The sequence below is a fragment of the Trichoplax adhaerens genome, genomic scaffold (assembly GCF_000150275.1).
Source record: "Trichoplax adhaerens TRIADscaffold_26 genomic scaffold, whole genome shotgun sequence".
Taxonomy (NCBI): domain Eukaryota; kingdom Metazoa; phylum Placozoa; class Uniplacotomia; order Trichoplacea; family Trichoplacidae; genus Trichoplax; species Trichoplax adhaerens.
In genome coordinates, this window is record NW_002060967.1 from 580,213 (window position 1) to 596,325 (window position 16,113).

Genomic DNA, 16,113 nt, shown 5'->3' on the forward strand with positions numbered 1-16,113 from the left:
CCCGGTTTGAGCCCGACTTGAGGGCGGGATTCGGATTAAGAATTTGTGTGATGATACCGTGTTTGTATAGCGATTGCACTTATTTCGGGTTAGAAAATCAACAATTTAATCGGGTTTTATCGGATTCGGGTTGCGTTTTCACTCCATTGAAAGACTCTACTATGTATCATTGAGAACAGAGTTTTCGGTTCGAACAGTTGGTTTTAAAGAGATTATCATTAATTATTATGAGACAGTCTGTTCTTTTTCTTAATTTTCCAGCTACATACAATTCATGAATCCATACATTACTAAAGTTATGGTATTGCTTTAAAATTTCAGAGTACAATAATATCATTTTACGCGGATTATCATAAAAACGATGGTGTGCTTGTTGTAAATTAGCAGTCTGAGCGTAAAAATTTAAATTAGTTCTTGAAAATAGTTTATGTACAACTTTAACTTTCCCTAATAAAATGGGTTATAAGACGTAAGTCTTTCTGGTAAATTGAAAGATTTTGGTAGCAATGTCGCTGCATTGCAATTTCGTATCGTAAATTTCGGAAGAACGTTTCGCTGTCGATATGACAGGTTGTACGTTATTTGACCGCCCTTACTCAAACGGATTAGCCTGTTTACTTATATAGTATAAATATTATCAAAATCATTAGCGTATATTATTTCCTTGCACTATCGTGGCCGATAGTCGTACTTGTCGCCATTGGTACGTAAACAATTGGCGTGCCTTGCCATGAATTTACGCAATAGACCTCCTAGTAGCCACCGGCAACATCATCGCCTATTTTATTTATAATGCAGTGGGTGGTGGGGCTGTCGATTTTATTTTTTGATTTGATATTTATTTAGATTATAATTTTGTCCCGTGTGGATTATTATAGAATCTTTAATAATAAACAAATGGACGCCTCACGGGCTGCTGTAGTAGATCATAATTGATCGAGTATTTTCGGAATAATTTTCTTTAAGTTCTTTTGCATGAACGATCACATAAATTTGCATCATGTTTTGTATGTCTCAGTAAGAATTACAATTATTTATTCGTACATTTGTTGGTAAATACGGAACTCCTTAAACTATGTGTTTAATTTTTTGCCTATGCCAACACCCATAATAAAGTATTTGATGATGGGCTGTCCGTTGCATCATTATGTAAACGTGGCTAGAAATGAATAGAATCAAAGTTATAATTTAAACAGTTCAATGATGTAATAATTGGTAATGGAAGTTCAATCTATAGAGAAATTGAACTCTATCTAAGCCTACGGAATTTCCGATACTTTAGCAATACCTTGATATCAAAAATGAACTACCTACTGTACAGCTTATTACAATTTAGCAGATCTATTAACGCCATATAAAAGTGGAGGATGATTTATAGCCTGCCTTACTGCCAATAGCTCATGCTATTGGCAGTGTATTCCGACCAAAGTCACCGAACAAGTACTACTATTAGATTACAGCAGGTGGTATAGGTGCTTCATTATCCTTGCGTTAATGTTAATCGTAGGGTTTCTACTACACACTATCTTTTTAGACGGGTTTTCATTTCTATCCTGATGATATCGGTAGAAACGGTTTGGCTACACCAGGCAATAGCAAATTAAAAATTAAAACTTGAGTTAGATTAAAGCTACATCAGTAGCTATTATGAAGAGCTGTTGCATGGAATTGCCTATTTTATTTCTAACTGGAATGATCAGCAGTTAAATATCTTTGGTGTTGTATTATCCGTAGAAATGACACAGTGCAATCAAAAAGGATGTCATTTAAATGTTGCAATGATTAGGTTTACATATTGTTACAGATTTATACTATACTACAGTCTTATATTCAATCTTTTGCTCAAATGCTGATATTTGCGCTGTTTAAAATACTCAGTAGCCATATTGAGAATATAAACAAGGATGCTTCCATTTATGGTCCTCTGAGATTATATGGTCATCTTTTGATTGTAGGAATTATTTTTACTCCTGTTAAATAGATGATTACGGTACTCTATTACCTAGTTGATGAAATTGTAATGTTCAGGCAGAAATAATTTATTTACTAGATCTAATTTTATAATGTAACAGAGCGCCAAACGTGCTCCACTGCAAGTACAAAAGTCGGTACCGTAGTTTAGATATGCCTTAAAATGGTTATCAATGATCAATTTCAACAGGTGCAAACATGAACACGTTCTATGTGCCTCGTTCTACTATTGCCACTAGGTAGGAAAGAGGGCATTAATAATGATTGAATGGGTAATTTTTTTGGTGGTAAGATCAACAATCTGTTCGTGAAGTTTAGTGGAATATTGATATTTTATTCAAGAGACAGTTGTGTGAACAATTTCCGATACTTTGGTAAACAACAGGCGGAGTAGCTGATGTAGCAAAATGGAATCTAAACTCGTTAATCTGAAATTGGTATAGTGCGGTGCTTGTTGTAGCTGATTAATATTCTGAGTCTTAAAGCACCGAATGGACGGCCTTCTAATTTTTAGATTGTTTTCGTATTGAAGCTTTGCCTGGATTCGTTATAATCGTTTCAAACGACTTAACTTGAGTTGATATACATGCACTTGCCCATGACAATATTGAATTAGCTACGCATGTATACGTAAATAAGAAATGATCACCGTATGAATGAAGAGGTTAAATATTGAAAATTCCAGTACTGTTTAGTATAGTATTGGAAATTAATTTCCTTGACAGTTGGTATTGAACCCGTTAAAACGAGCTAAGAGGAGAGTGTAATATCGTGGAGAATTTCCAGATCAGATGTGTCAAAATTGGAATCTCAATGACACAAAAAATCAACTCTATTCATCGTAGGAAAGAAACAGGGCAACGGTTGTCAGTCTCTCCATTGCTTATACTGCAGGGGTCCGCTGGTTATCCTGGCTCTTTTTTATAATTAGAATTTAGAATTTTGTGTTTACTGTTAGTCATTCCTGTTGAAAGCCTTCCCATTTCCTAAATAAATATCCCGCCTTAAACCCGAACGATTTGTTCTTGTAGTATTTTATAGTTAGCAGTCAACCAATCTAAAGGCTGAGCGACAGTAGAAATTACAATACAGTATATGGCTCGAACATGTACAATGTGATTCGTTTTCTTTAATATGATTGAATAGTAAACATTATAAGTAAAGCGCTTCAAAAAGACCAATCGTCATGAATCGTTCTATCCAGATACATATTAAAACCAAGCATTTGCGATGAATTTTGTACAAATTGATGCAAAAATTTTAATATCGAATGTATCATGCCGAAAGTAGATCCCTTGCTAATAGTGTTCTGCATCGTACTGAGAAATCACTCAAATGAATGGACTTTTCCATTTTTAATAAAATTGTTTTGTCCGGGATCAAGCATCCATTTCATGCCCGTAGTAGATCCCTTGCTAATGGCGTTCTACATCGCACTGAGAAGTCACTCAAATGAATGGACTTCTCTATTCTTAATAAGATTGTTTTGTCCAGGGATCAAGCATCCATTTCATGCTGAAAGTAGATCCCTTGCTAATAGTGTTCTACATTGTACTGAGAAGTCACTCAAACGAATGGACTTCTCTATTCTTAATAAGATTGTTTTATCAAGGGATCAAGCATCCATTTCATGCTGAAAGTAGATCCTTGCTAGCAGTATTCTGCATCGTAGTGAGAAGTCGCTCTTGGGAACTAGCTTTGATCGTTGTACGATCAAATTGGAGTTTTAGCGGATTTTAGGGGTACTTCAGAGTACTTGGCAGAGCTCTACTTGCTAGGCGATGAAAACTCAGTATGGAAACGATCTTGAGGTTAAGGCATGAACTGCTGTATTCCAAATGGGATTGAATTGTCCATGGATCGAGCATCCATTTGATGATGAAAGTCGATTGAACTCTGACTTACAGTATCGAAAATCATAATATCTCCTTCATCGATCTACGGTGGAAGCTTGACTAATGCAGATACGAGCGCGTTTGATGGGAAGAGGTAGAGACTATTTGAAGAAACCTTAGGAGCAACGGCTTCAATTCGTTGTCCAGGGAACCCTCTATAGGTAGTTAGAATAGAGTTTACTAGACGTTTTACTATAAAGGCTATAGGGATTAGGGGTTGCATAGATACTTTTTAGATAGCTATCCGTCTTAACATCCAATGCCGCTTCCCGTAGGTATCATTCGACATTGGACTAGCACAGGCTGTCGTACACTATCACATCGACGATAAAACAAGTACAAGAGTACGTCATGTGTTTTGTTGATTTTCTTCCAGCTAAATGTTGTTGAGTCACCATTCGTCCTGGATTATGTACAGAAGGGCGTTCCACAGCATTTGCTGGTGACCATATACACATGGCTAACCATGGTGGAACGCCCTAATGGACAGTATATGAGAGCACACCACCACAGGAAAGACCGTAAGAAAACACACAACCTGTCGTTCAAGAACATCGAACACGGAACTGCCTTGAAACATTTTTGATCGCTTTTGCAAATGGTTCAAGTCAGCGTAGCCTCTGCTCTCCCTTCGTAGATATTCGATAAGAAGTAAAGAGAAAGCATACTGTACGACGTTATGGTATAGACTAGAGAAAATGACTGGCAGTTGGGTAAACATTATTTTGCCGTCCTTTTCTTGGCCAAAATCAGCATTAGGTCTGCCGATAACAAGTTTATTTATTTTTTTTTCTACTGATTAAATAAAAAAATAAACTTTTATTCACCGACCGTGACATGTTGATAAGTTAGCGGTAGGGTTACCAATCAAGAATGCAAAGTAGCAAGGTCCAGTAGTTGTTATTCTCTTACTGAATTTAAATTTTCATGCAATTGGCATTTTTCACTCATTCTTGTTCGATGACCATCTGAGTGCAAGATGCGTTGGTCAACTTACCTTCAGATCTTTTGTGTCGCTTTAGGTAAGACGTTATTGTTCAAGTAGGAGAAAAAATAGAATTCCTGATGAAAAGTGGATATAGTCTTTTCCTGTAATTGTTAATGTCAATCTCGATCTTGCGATAGTCAATGGCCATCACTACAAATTGTCATCAAAATGAATTTTAGGAAAACTTGCCTAGTTTCGATTAGTGACTTTGGAAGTTACGATTAGAAATAAAATGTTTCATGAAATGACAGTTATTGTAATACGAGTACAATTGAAATACCAAATGTTTTACTGGTTATAACTTTGGATTCTATTTCAATACTTTATTAGTATTTGTGGTCGGCGCTCAAGGAGATGCTGCCAAGCCAGAGTGCAGTCAAAATCAGGTAATTTTTGCTAATGTTGACCTAATTAAGTTACTATGAATTGTTATACAGTAGTTTATTTTCTAATGTCGACATTGTGCAGGATATGTCCGGCAATTTCGTTTTTTTTCTGAATACGTTTCAAGTATACTGTGTATTTTATGCCTTGGCAGAGCACATGCATTCCTATAAGAATTCGTTAATTTTGATGTACTGTATGGCTACTAGACAATCATTCAATTTTTAGTCTGGACAAATTCGATGTTCGCATTTGATATAGGAATTATTTCACCAATTTATATCGCACACGTGATAGGTATTTATGTGCATCGAAGCCAACTGGTTTTTAAGCCTCTCAAAGGCTTATGGATAGCAAGCTACCTTAACGTATCGTAGATTGATCTGCTAATACTTGATGCACAAATAATTGATGCTCTCTGTTGCAAATTTCCGTAAACTATTGATCTGCCATATACTAATCCAAACATACTTAACTGCTCATTTGTCCTAAAATAGTTTAATTTTGACATTTAATTCTTGTGTTATTGAATGTATTTTAGCCACAAGGTACCGATGACAGATTGAAAACTTTGCGTAGTCATCTAGCGCAAGACAGTAATAACATTCATGCATACATCATTCCTGCTGGTGATGCCCATCAGGTACGTTCATAAGATATACGAGTATATCTCCATCAAGGAAACTATCTGCGCCAAATAAACATGCTTAAAAAGCTCAAAGTACTTCGATAGATTCTATTTACATCAGGCCTAATAGTCAACTGTAATCATAGTCACCAGTAAAAGTGAGATTTTGCAAGAATACATCATCCATAATTGTCAATGACAGCCTACTGAATACTTGAAATCGATTGATCATATTGAATAACCCATCATCCTTTATATAGAGCGAATACATAGCTCCTTATTCCATGAGAAGGAAATTTATCTCTGGTTTTACTGGCTCGGCAGGTAAATTCTCCGCCAGTTTTTAGACTGTATGTCGATCCCTATAAGTGTGGTATAACAGCAAAATAAATATGTATATAGTGCAATGTGACAGTGATAATTGTGTTATTATTATATATACAATATAAAAGAAAACTAAAAATGGAAAAAAACACACAGGCTGTAGAACCTTAATTTGATTATGCATTCTATCGCCATGATAAGGTACGGCCATTGTTACCAGAACTAAAGCCGCTCTATGGACAGATGGACGCTATTTCCTTCAGGGAGCGGATGAATTAGATTGTAATTGGATTTTAATGAAAGCTGGTATGATTATAATTTTACTTTTTAAATCTCAATTTATCGTTTAGCTAGTGAGCTTTTTACCAATTATTTATGCAAAAGGTTTCAGTGCAGCAAGTTCTTGCATTGAAGATATGAATAGAATAACAAATAAATGCAGAGGTGTCTTTATTAAATGAACTATTGCTTATTATCTTTCATTCATAATTAAGGCTTACCGACTACCCCCAGTCAGACTACCTGGTTAAATCAGGTATTAAAATATCTTTAATTATTGTTTGACTACTATCTAATTCAGTAAATATTGCATAATAGAGAACTATAGCTTGATATGCGGTTCAGAATACTTAAAGTGGATTGATGTAAATTGTTTTGTATGACAGTAGCTTTGGCAAATAATAATTGAATATTCAAATTTACGATCATAAGTTAATACAATTTCAGAACATTTAGTCATTTAATAATTTATTTAAAATATTTGCGGCTAGTATTGTACTTTATGCAGTTGCCTAACTAGTTATATAGAAAGTATACTCTATTTTAGAAGGATTAATTTTAATTATCTCTCTTTTCAGGAATTGCCAGCCGGTGCTAATGTAGGAGCTGATCCTTTCCTATTATCTATCAGTAAGTGTCCTGTTTTTAAGTCTACTCTTCAGGCTCAATCGATATAGGCAGTATAATACTGTACTTGAATCATTTTGAAGTTTGCGATAGTATAGTTATCATTATTTGATGCAGATATTGCTTAACAATAGTGTACCTTACTGAAGTTGTAACAGATGTTATTTCTTGGCTTTGTATGCTCCCGCAATTAAAAACTAAGCTATGAATTCTTTATGTTATGATTATGATAGATTCATGGTCATCATATGAAAAGGTGAAACTACATTGAAACTTTACGATCGTTTTCTTCGGCTATATATAATCAGATTCAAGTTCTGCTGTCCTTATCCAATATTTTTTACTTTAATTCCGATCTGTAGGCCTTGGCTACTGCAGGACATAAAATGATCCCAATAAGTGAAAATTTGGTTGACAAAGTGTGGCTTGATAAACCAAGCAGGCCTGATGCAGCCTTAATTGCTATGGAAAATTTTTACACCGGTATAGTGACAAATTATTTTCTTTGCAATAACTTTCATCATCTTCTTCTGTATACGTAATGATATAGCTATCATTAATATCCTCTGTTCATTACCTACAATAAACTTAATCAATGTGTATTGATGTTGATTATATTTGTGGTATTAACTAAATTTTAGGCAGATCGTGGAAATCAAAAATCGATGAATTGCGTGGTCAATTACGAGCTAAAGGAACATTTGCAATTATAGTACCAGCATTGGATAATGTTGCTTGTAAGATAAATTTATAATTTATGCCTTTTTTGATTAAGTCGATTGCCTATGATTAGACAATTGCGAGTGCAATTCATATGTAATCGTCAACATAATGTAGTGGCGGTGCACATACTTATTGCTAGTGCGTACAGTAACAGTAGCAAGCATATTAAGGCTATACACATACGAACAGTAATTATACAGAATGAGTAATGTTCAATGATGTCCTCGTCTTTTCTGAAATAAGTATTTAAAACCTGGGTTTTATGGTATCGTTGAGGATTGTTATCATTGATTGTTTATATTATTATACTATGCAATTACTATAAAACTACTATTGTCCTATTTTATCTGTAACTACGTAGAAAGATCTAATTATAATTACTGGTATTCCAAGTATAATACTTGACTGCTACATTCGATAATAAATTAATTTCACTTAACGGAGTTATCAAATTTTTAATTTAGGGCTATTAAATCTTCGTGGTGATGATGTTCCATATAATCCTGTCTTTTTCTCTTACGTTATTGTAACGCTCGACACCATTGAGTAAGCTAATAGAATGTCAGTTAAATGAGACTGATTTGTTTGAGTTACGAAAGTCCATACGCACTTTATGACCACTGCACCCGAACGTAATCATTGAAATACCACTATCGATATATCCTAATAGATTATACATAGATGAATCAAAGGTCAAACCAGCTAACATTAGAACACATTTGGAATTGGATAATTGTGCTAATCCACATTGTATCACAGTCAAGCCGTACAATCAAATTTTGACTGGCATTAAGGCTATTAGTGATGGAAATCCGACTGGCAAGATCTGGTTAAGTCCCAGAACTTCAAGTTTCGCTATTTATAATCAAGTAAAACCTGTAAGTTTATCTCATAGAGTAGTAAATATCAACGCATATCATTACATTTGTTTTGTAATCTTTAAGTGAGATCGAAGCTGTGTAAAAGTTATTGAAGACTATACGAATTGCTAACAATATTCGTCCTACGTATTTACGTCTTTATAGGAACAACGCTACTTGGAACCATCTCCAATTTCGTTAACAAAAGCTATGAAGAATGACGTTGAAAGACAACGTATGAGGGAAACTTACGTAAGTATAGATACATTAGATACCACTACGTATGTAATAATTAAACTAATTGCATGATGTAGGTTTACATTATCTACTTTTGTATTAACTGGTAATGTATTATCATGCTACTTCAAAACCATGATTTCATAGATCCAAGAATCTGCTCTCTATTGTCAATTTATGGCTTGGCTTAGCAAAGAGGTGTGTTAGTTAAATTCTATTTGTATTATATGAACTTAAAATTTACTTTGTTTTATACACTTTGTTATTACATTTGTGTAATTTAAAATTAATAGAGTTAGAGCACATCATACGATGCAAGCACATAAAAAGGAATTGAAGCTTTGATGGCCAATTGTTAATTTTTCCTTTAAATTTTATAGATCAAATCGAGACCCGCTAATTTAACAGAAATGTCTGCTGATAAGTACATGGAAAATATGCGATGGTAAGACAGTAATTATTGGTTATCTTTTACTACATATGAGTATTTGATTAATATCATCAACGAGTAAATTAATTTACATCCATATTCAGGAACGCCTTCAAAGACTTTAAGGGATTGAGTTTTGCCACGATTTCTGCTGTCGGCCCTAATGGTGCTATCATCCACTACAAGTAAGTAATGTACATTGAATGGAAGTTAATGTCAGTATTTACTTGACATATTTAGATAATTTGTGATTCAATATTTAAGTCGTGGTGGTATTTAAAGTTGAAAAATTTAACCGTAATTATAATTTACATTTGTTTTTGAATGCTTGAATCACAGTTTATGCAATCCAAGTTTATATCGATGGAATTTTTTCAACTTGATGGCTAATGTTATTTTACAATAAATGAGCTAATTAATTATTGTCTATCATTATTCTTAAAAATACTTGTGTATCTTCTTCTTACTAGGGCATCTAAAAAATCCGATACAAAATTAGACCCTGATCAGATCTACTTATTAGATGCTGGTGGCCAATACCTGTTAGTAATAACAGCTAGCTATATAGTAGTCATTTTTGAAATATTGATTTAAAAATTAGAATGTGATGTCTTTATCTGCAGTGGAATGATGCTATATTTAAAACTTGTATTTGACAATCAGTCTAATATTATATATTTTCAATCCCTAGCGGTGGTACTACTGACACCACAAGAACTTGGAAATTTACGCCTGGAACAGCATACGAAAGGGTAAGCATCTATTATGACGATCTTTTTATCGTTAACGATTCTAGAGATCGAATCAAGTAGATAACTATTTATCACGTGAAAGTAGAATAATTCTTTTTTGTGGCCTGGGATTTAGGAATGCTTTACTCGAGTTTTAATGGGCCAAATCGATTTAGCTCGAGCAGTTTGGCCAGAAGGTACACATGGCCGAGTTATTGATATTTTTGCCCGCCAACCTCTCTACCAAGCAGGCCTGCAATACAGGCACGGTACTGGACATGGTATCGGAATTTTCTTAAACGTTCATGAAGGTTAGTATACCCTTAACTTTAAAATTGTTCATCAATAAACTACCATATAGTGTTATTCTGAAAGTGATACTCATCAGCATCCTAATCTAACGTACATATTTGACAATAAATAAACTGAATACGCCTCGCTCTAGGTCCTGGACGTATTGCACCTGGTGTCCCACGGTATTACGAAAAACCATTATCACCCGGCATGTTCTTTTCAGACGGTAAGGAATCTAAATTTGATTTTCATGTATAGTTCATGCCTGAAGTTTGTCCTCGATTTAATTATTAAGGTGCTGCTCTAGTAATTAAAATTACTCTGTAATGTTTTTTATCAGAACCTGGATATTATGAAGCAGGTAAATTTGGCATCCGATTGGAAACTGTCGTTATGGTTAAAAAAGCAAAGACTCCTGTAAGTTGATATAGTGCTATAATGTACATATGCATGCATGCAATTTAATGTCAGCAATGTTTGTATTAATTAAAAAAATATCGTAAGCGAGTATCAGATCCACTTTAAAAGGCTAGAAAACAATTTATGGGATATAGTCCTATATGCAACGTTATGACTAATTACAGTATATGATAATTTAATTTATCAAAAGATTGTATAAATTTATTTTGGGTGTAAGTGACTGGTATTTTATTTTTTAGTATAATTATGAAGGAATGCAATTCTTGGACTTTGAAGTTATTACTTTTGTAAGTTTGTTAAATACTGGATAGTAGTTGCGTGTAGCGTTAACTGAGATAAAATATCTTGTAAGGTGTTGTTCCTACTTATAATATGCTCAAGTATTAATAAAGCTATAGTTAAAGGTATATTTAGCGTAAAAATTAGAGTTTATGCTTGCTATTTTTTTAGGTTCCAATTGATATCATCAATTTAATAGACCTTAAATTGATGAGCAAAGAACAGGTTAGATTCAACGGTTATTATGTTGGATGATTGGTAACGTTAAAATATGTATAATATGTATTCAATGTTTTTGTGTCTATTAACTTGAAAATATAGAGAGTCTGGTTGAACAAGTACAACTCAGATATTCGCACTAAAGTTGGCCCTTATTTGAAGGAACGTAAATGGGATGAAGGTTACAACTGGATGTTGGAATACACTAAACCTATTCCAATTACCGATGAACAGCCTCCTAACGGCAACAGCGCTTATAGTTCTTCTAATACTGTAGCTATTGCTTTAGTTACTGCCACTTTGATGATGATTGTTAACTATTTCAATCGCCACTAATGCAGGTGTAAATCGAATCAAATCTTAAATGTAGCTTCCTCTACTTTGTGTGATGATTTTATATGTTATCGTTTAATATAATGTTAATTTTTGTTTGTTTGTCATCTTAAGTTCGTATTCCAAATGTGTGTATTAACTGTTAAGAGTCGAATAAAAAGATGATATATTGATCAATGGTAATTTACTTGAAGCGCAATTAATTCGCGTCGGTGGCGACGGTTAATCGCTTATAATTCTATCAAAAGGCGATAGTACAATACTATACTCATTACGGACATTTTCACTGACTGCAATACACCAAATGGGAGTAGCGATAGCGTAATGCTTTTCCACGATATTACGCTAAATTCGTTATGCATTACGTGTATAGTTACTACAGTTACTAAAGTCCATTTTCCAGTATAATTAAGCGAGATTGTATCAATAATTTTATTACATCCTTGATATTATCACTGCCTGTACATTTGTAACTAGAGTTTCAAATTTACATTCATTCTTATCGCAAAACGTTATGATTGTAGTCAAATTGTCAATACGTACTTAATATAATTCGAAAGTTAGAACAGTTTCGATCTTTCAATAGAACAAAAAATTATTTACAATCTTTAGATTAGGCATAAGAATAGAACCAAAGTAATTGCGTCAAATTAGCGTTCGTAGGATATAGTAGCTCATGGATACATCAAATTGTACTGATGGTGCAGCAAATGAAAATGAATTCACAAATACTGTGTGAATGTAACAGTGAATGCGAACTAAAATTACTACGTAGCAAAAATTTCATGACATAGCCAGATGTAAGAATAATGAGTCAATTTACGTAATAGTATATTTCTCTTTATATCAATTAATTACCCAAATGTTCATATAAATTTATGGTAGTAATACTGAATGAATAAATTCATTATAAAATCAAGAGAATTATAAAGCACATGCAACGCTGGGTAAAATTAAATTTTGAGTATATTCGTACATCATACCCAGAGCTTTTCTATAGACCGAGTTCCAACTTGCTGCATAATTTCCGTAGTCAAATCTTTCATTTGTTGATGAATGGCATCTATGGACTGACTGGCATCCAAGGTCTACATTGAGATAGAGTAAAAATTCCAGTTTATGACAATCAAACAAGCAACTAGAGATTGGTCTCTTACGATAAATTTAAAAATTTTTTAATTTTAACGGTATAAATTGATGTCTCGGCTTACACAAAAGTGGTTTACTACAATACTTGTGTCAGAAATTACTTGTATGTTAAAGTATTAAATTTAGACCGTACGGCCTATGTAGTCACGCTTCATAATTGTGCAATGTATCGGCTAAAGGACGCAGGCATAGCATAGAACACAGTTGATGCTAGACTATCGATATTAACCATTTGACTAGGTCAAGGTAGAGAAAGGTATGTGATTTAGCTATCGACTGGAGCGCCAGGAGCACTACTATCGGAAGATTACTAATGCATGATAATTCATCTATACTACAGAAGTTTACATTTGATTAATTAGAGTTTAAGGCATCCATCCATTTCGGCCGATCATTAATTGCAATTACTTGACTACACCAGCCAGAACATAATTATCTATATCAAACTTCCATAGCTTTATTACTACCGAATAATTGATAACCTTCTCCAACGACATCTTAAATATCGAAGTGCTGATCATATAAGTAAAGTGCTTGTAACACATTAGATAGTAATATAGCGGCATAAGCACAAAAGTAGGAACAATCTTTATTATTAATTAGTTACCGTCCAGTTTTTCGTCATTAACTTTTCAAAGTTTTCAACCGCACGTTTTTGAAATTGCGTACTTTCGTATCGTTCTGTCCCATACTGGTCGCGTGAGGTCGCCTGATCAACTGGCAAGGTTAAATAAATGACCAAATCAGGTGCGGGGATTCCAGTATCACTTTGCTTGCACCATTCAATATCAAAACCCTACGATATTATAATTTTACGAAAAGTAATAATCATTTAGTAGTGTAGTTTATAAAATATAATATTCTAAAACTGCTTTTAATATCTTGAAAGCATAGTCCGTAAGTTATGTTTACGACGTTTTCTTACATAAATCAATCAGAAAATGAAATCTATACTTTATACCTATTAAATTGAAGGCCTTGACAATATTGAAAGTAAATGTATCTATTCATGACTAAATATCTGTAACAGGGAATTCTTTTCTACCACATTATTTGAAGGAATATCGATCATGCATTCTTTCTTGAAAATTTAATATTTAAACCTACTAAGCAATCTTCAGGCGTCTCAGCAGCTTCTTTCAAAACTGTCAATATTAGGTACTTTAATGTAACTACCACGATTTTATAAGAGATTAAAAATTGAAGCTATAATCTGGAGGAAACGTCTCCTACAGGAGCAATTCTACTTGATTTTAGCCGTGGGAAAGTGTTAATGCTACGAGAGTGTATTACTGAATCTGAATTTTGATGTAGAAGGGACACTGCCATTAACAACTATAAGCGATACGTATACAACACGATTGTCCAAGACAACTAAAATCATTGCATATCGTAGCGAAAACATATACTGCATCGCACATCTGATGATACTACGAACCCAGCAGGCCAGCGTTTAATTACTTATAGCCAAGGTCGGTAAATTAGTTCTATACTAAAGTCGTAATCTTGTTATCCTTACTATAACACGATAGAGTCAATAAGATTTTAGTTTCGGGATGGGAAATGTGGTACTGTACATTAAGATTTTGGATAACTTGACAGTTTATTTTAGATAAATAGCCGACGTTGACTAATTCTAATAATAGTGTTGACGAACTGAAGGAAAGCAAACAACTTACCCTTTTAGCAGATGTGTAAGCAACACCAGAAAAGGCGTAGCGATCGACTACTAGAGTTATGCCATTTTCTAAGCGTTCAATGATGCTTGGCCTGTTCATAAGGTGATGATATGGAATCATTATTAAAGGAAGTATAAGAATGGACAAATTATTCTAGAGCGGCGGCTTTAATGTTCTTCAAGTATCACTCATCCGATAACTTTCTATGAAATACTCACTTTTACTATCGTCATACCTACCATTATCATGATTATTGATTGACAATCATAAAACAAGCCATCATTTAGCATGCCATCGTCAAATTTTGTCTCAATTGATACTTACACTTTCTCCCATCGATTAGCCGAAAAGATCAAGTGGATGGCATGATCTTCCAAATCGAGAGTTTTCTGCAAGTAGCTACCTGCTAATTTGCCGATAGGTGTGGTACGATCTATATGGATTACAATAGTGATCAAGGAAAAGAAGTAAGCGATTATTATTCAAGTCAATAGCATTCCCATCCATATGAATGAAATAAACATGATTGTAGAACATCATCAGGTACCGGTGGTCTATGCTGAAAATGACGTAGGATACAAGTATCTATCCACTAAACATGATACTAGCTTAAGCATAAGACAGTAGAATACTCGTATACTAGAATGTTGAAAATGTATCGTTTCCCTTTTAAGACGATTAAATTGCTATGATACTAATCGCTCTTCCATTCATCGTCGATCATTCATACAAGACTTATGACGGTATGTCCTATCCAATAACAGCTATGGAGTCAACACAAACAGTTTATTTCGTAGATGACTGCTCTCAACATTAATATAGGCTTTAATGAATCAAGATGGATATGACAGTATGATACCTGGAAATTTGACTAATTCTGCTTGTTTGCCATCAGCAAGAAGGGCATCGACCAGCATTTTGGATTGGGTCGATTTACCAGTTCGATCGCCACCTTCAATAATGATTAATGCTCCTCTATTGCGATCGGTCGCCATAGTTTGAGTGGTTAGCCAGCGTCCAGAAAAATAACGATGGTAGTGATAATGGCAGTAATAGTTAGGCCAAAAAGACGCCAAAGAGATGATCGGAAATCGGTTTGCAAGGCCAAAAAAGGAGCGCTAATCGACGCATATATGGCGGTGGTCCTTAAAATATTGGTCTGAATATTGAAATTGGCGGGAAGACGATAGTTGCCTACGTGCCCTCGAGAGGGAGTGGCCGGTCGACAATCCAGTCAAAGTACGCAATCATTATCCTACGAGTATAGGAAAACACCTGGATTCAGCCACGAAAATTGGTTAAAAAGCCAGAGGAACGGCCCGTGGTCGTTTTATGTACTCCCATACGAAATGGGCAAATAGACTCTTTGCTGGTCATTTCAGCTGTGTTCTACACCTGCAAGCGTATGCATACTGTATAATACCAGAGACTGCCGAGACCACCTGATGCCCGTGTTTCGGACCACACCATGCACAGACGGACAGACTTCCCGAGACTCAAGGACGGAAATGAGGCCCAAAATGCCGGAAATATCGCAAAAATTAGTTTACTTTCAGTAGGGATCTTCCGTAGACCTGAGAAAACTTCGGTTCTACTAATGGAAGAACAGAAATGACGTTCGATAACTGCTTTTAAGCAGAACCTTGTAAAATAGAATGCATTT

The 16,113-nt window shown here is 34.5% G+C and overlaps 2 protein-coding genes across 2 annotated transcripts; one reads left to right on the forward strand and one right to left on the reverse strand.

Annotated features, from left to right (window-relative positions):
• Positions 1-4,845: 4,845 nt before the first annotated feature.
• TRIADDRAFT_64367 (expressed hypothetical protein) lies at positions 4,846-11,794 on the forward strand (the record flags this gene model as incomplete). The annotated part of the gene is made up of 24 exons (XM_002117601.1): positions 4,846-4,888; positions 5,185-5,240; positions 5,780-5,881; positions 6,127-6,190; positions 6,392-6,496; positions 6,685-6,725; positions 7,048-7,099; positions 7,330-7,352; positions 7,459-7,579; positions 7,738-7,833; positions 8,284-8,365; positions 8,490-8,697; positions 8,845-8,931; positions 9,064-9,114; positions 9,297-9,361; positions 9,451-9,531; positions 9,817-9,888; positions 10,038-10,098; positions 10,214-10,388; positions 10,523-10,597; positions 10,712-10,788; positions 11,031-11,078; positions 11,242-11,295; positions 11,392-11,794. The coding sequence occupies 24 exons, from the start codon at positions 4,846-4,848 to the stop codon at positions 11,623-11,625; spliced, it is 2,073 nt and encodes a 690-aa protein (XP_002117637.1). The 3' UTR covers positions 11,626-11,794.
• An 805-nt stretch (positions 11,795-12,599) lies between these two features.
• On the reverse strand, positions 12,600-15,445 carry TRIADDRAFT_32784 (uncharacterized protein; the record flags this gene model as incomplete). The annotated part of the gene is made up of 5 exons (XM_002117622.1): positions 12,600-12,710; positions 13,379-13,567; positions 14,451-14,541; positions 14,775-14,883; positions 15,310-15,445. 5 exons carry the CDS (start codon positions 15,443-15,445, stop codon positions 12,600-12,602), a joined length of 636 nt encoding a protein of 211 aa, XP_002117658.1.
• Between the last annotated feature and the right edge of the window lie 668 nt (positions 15,446-16,113).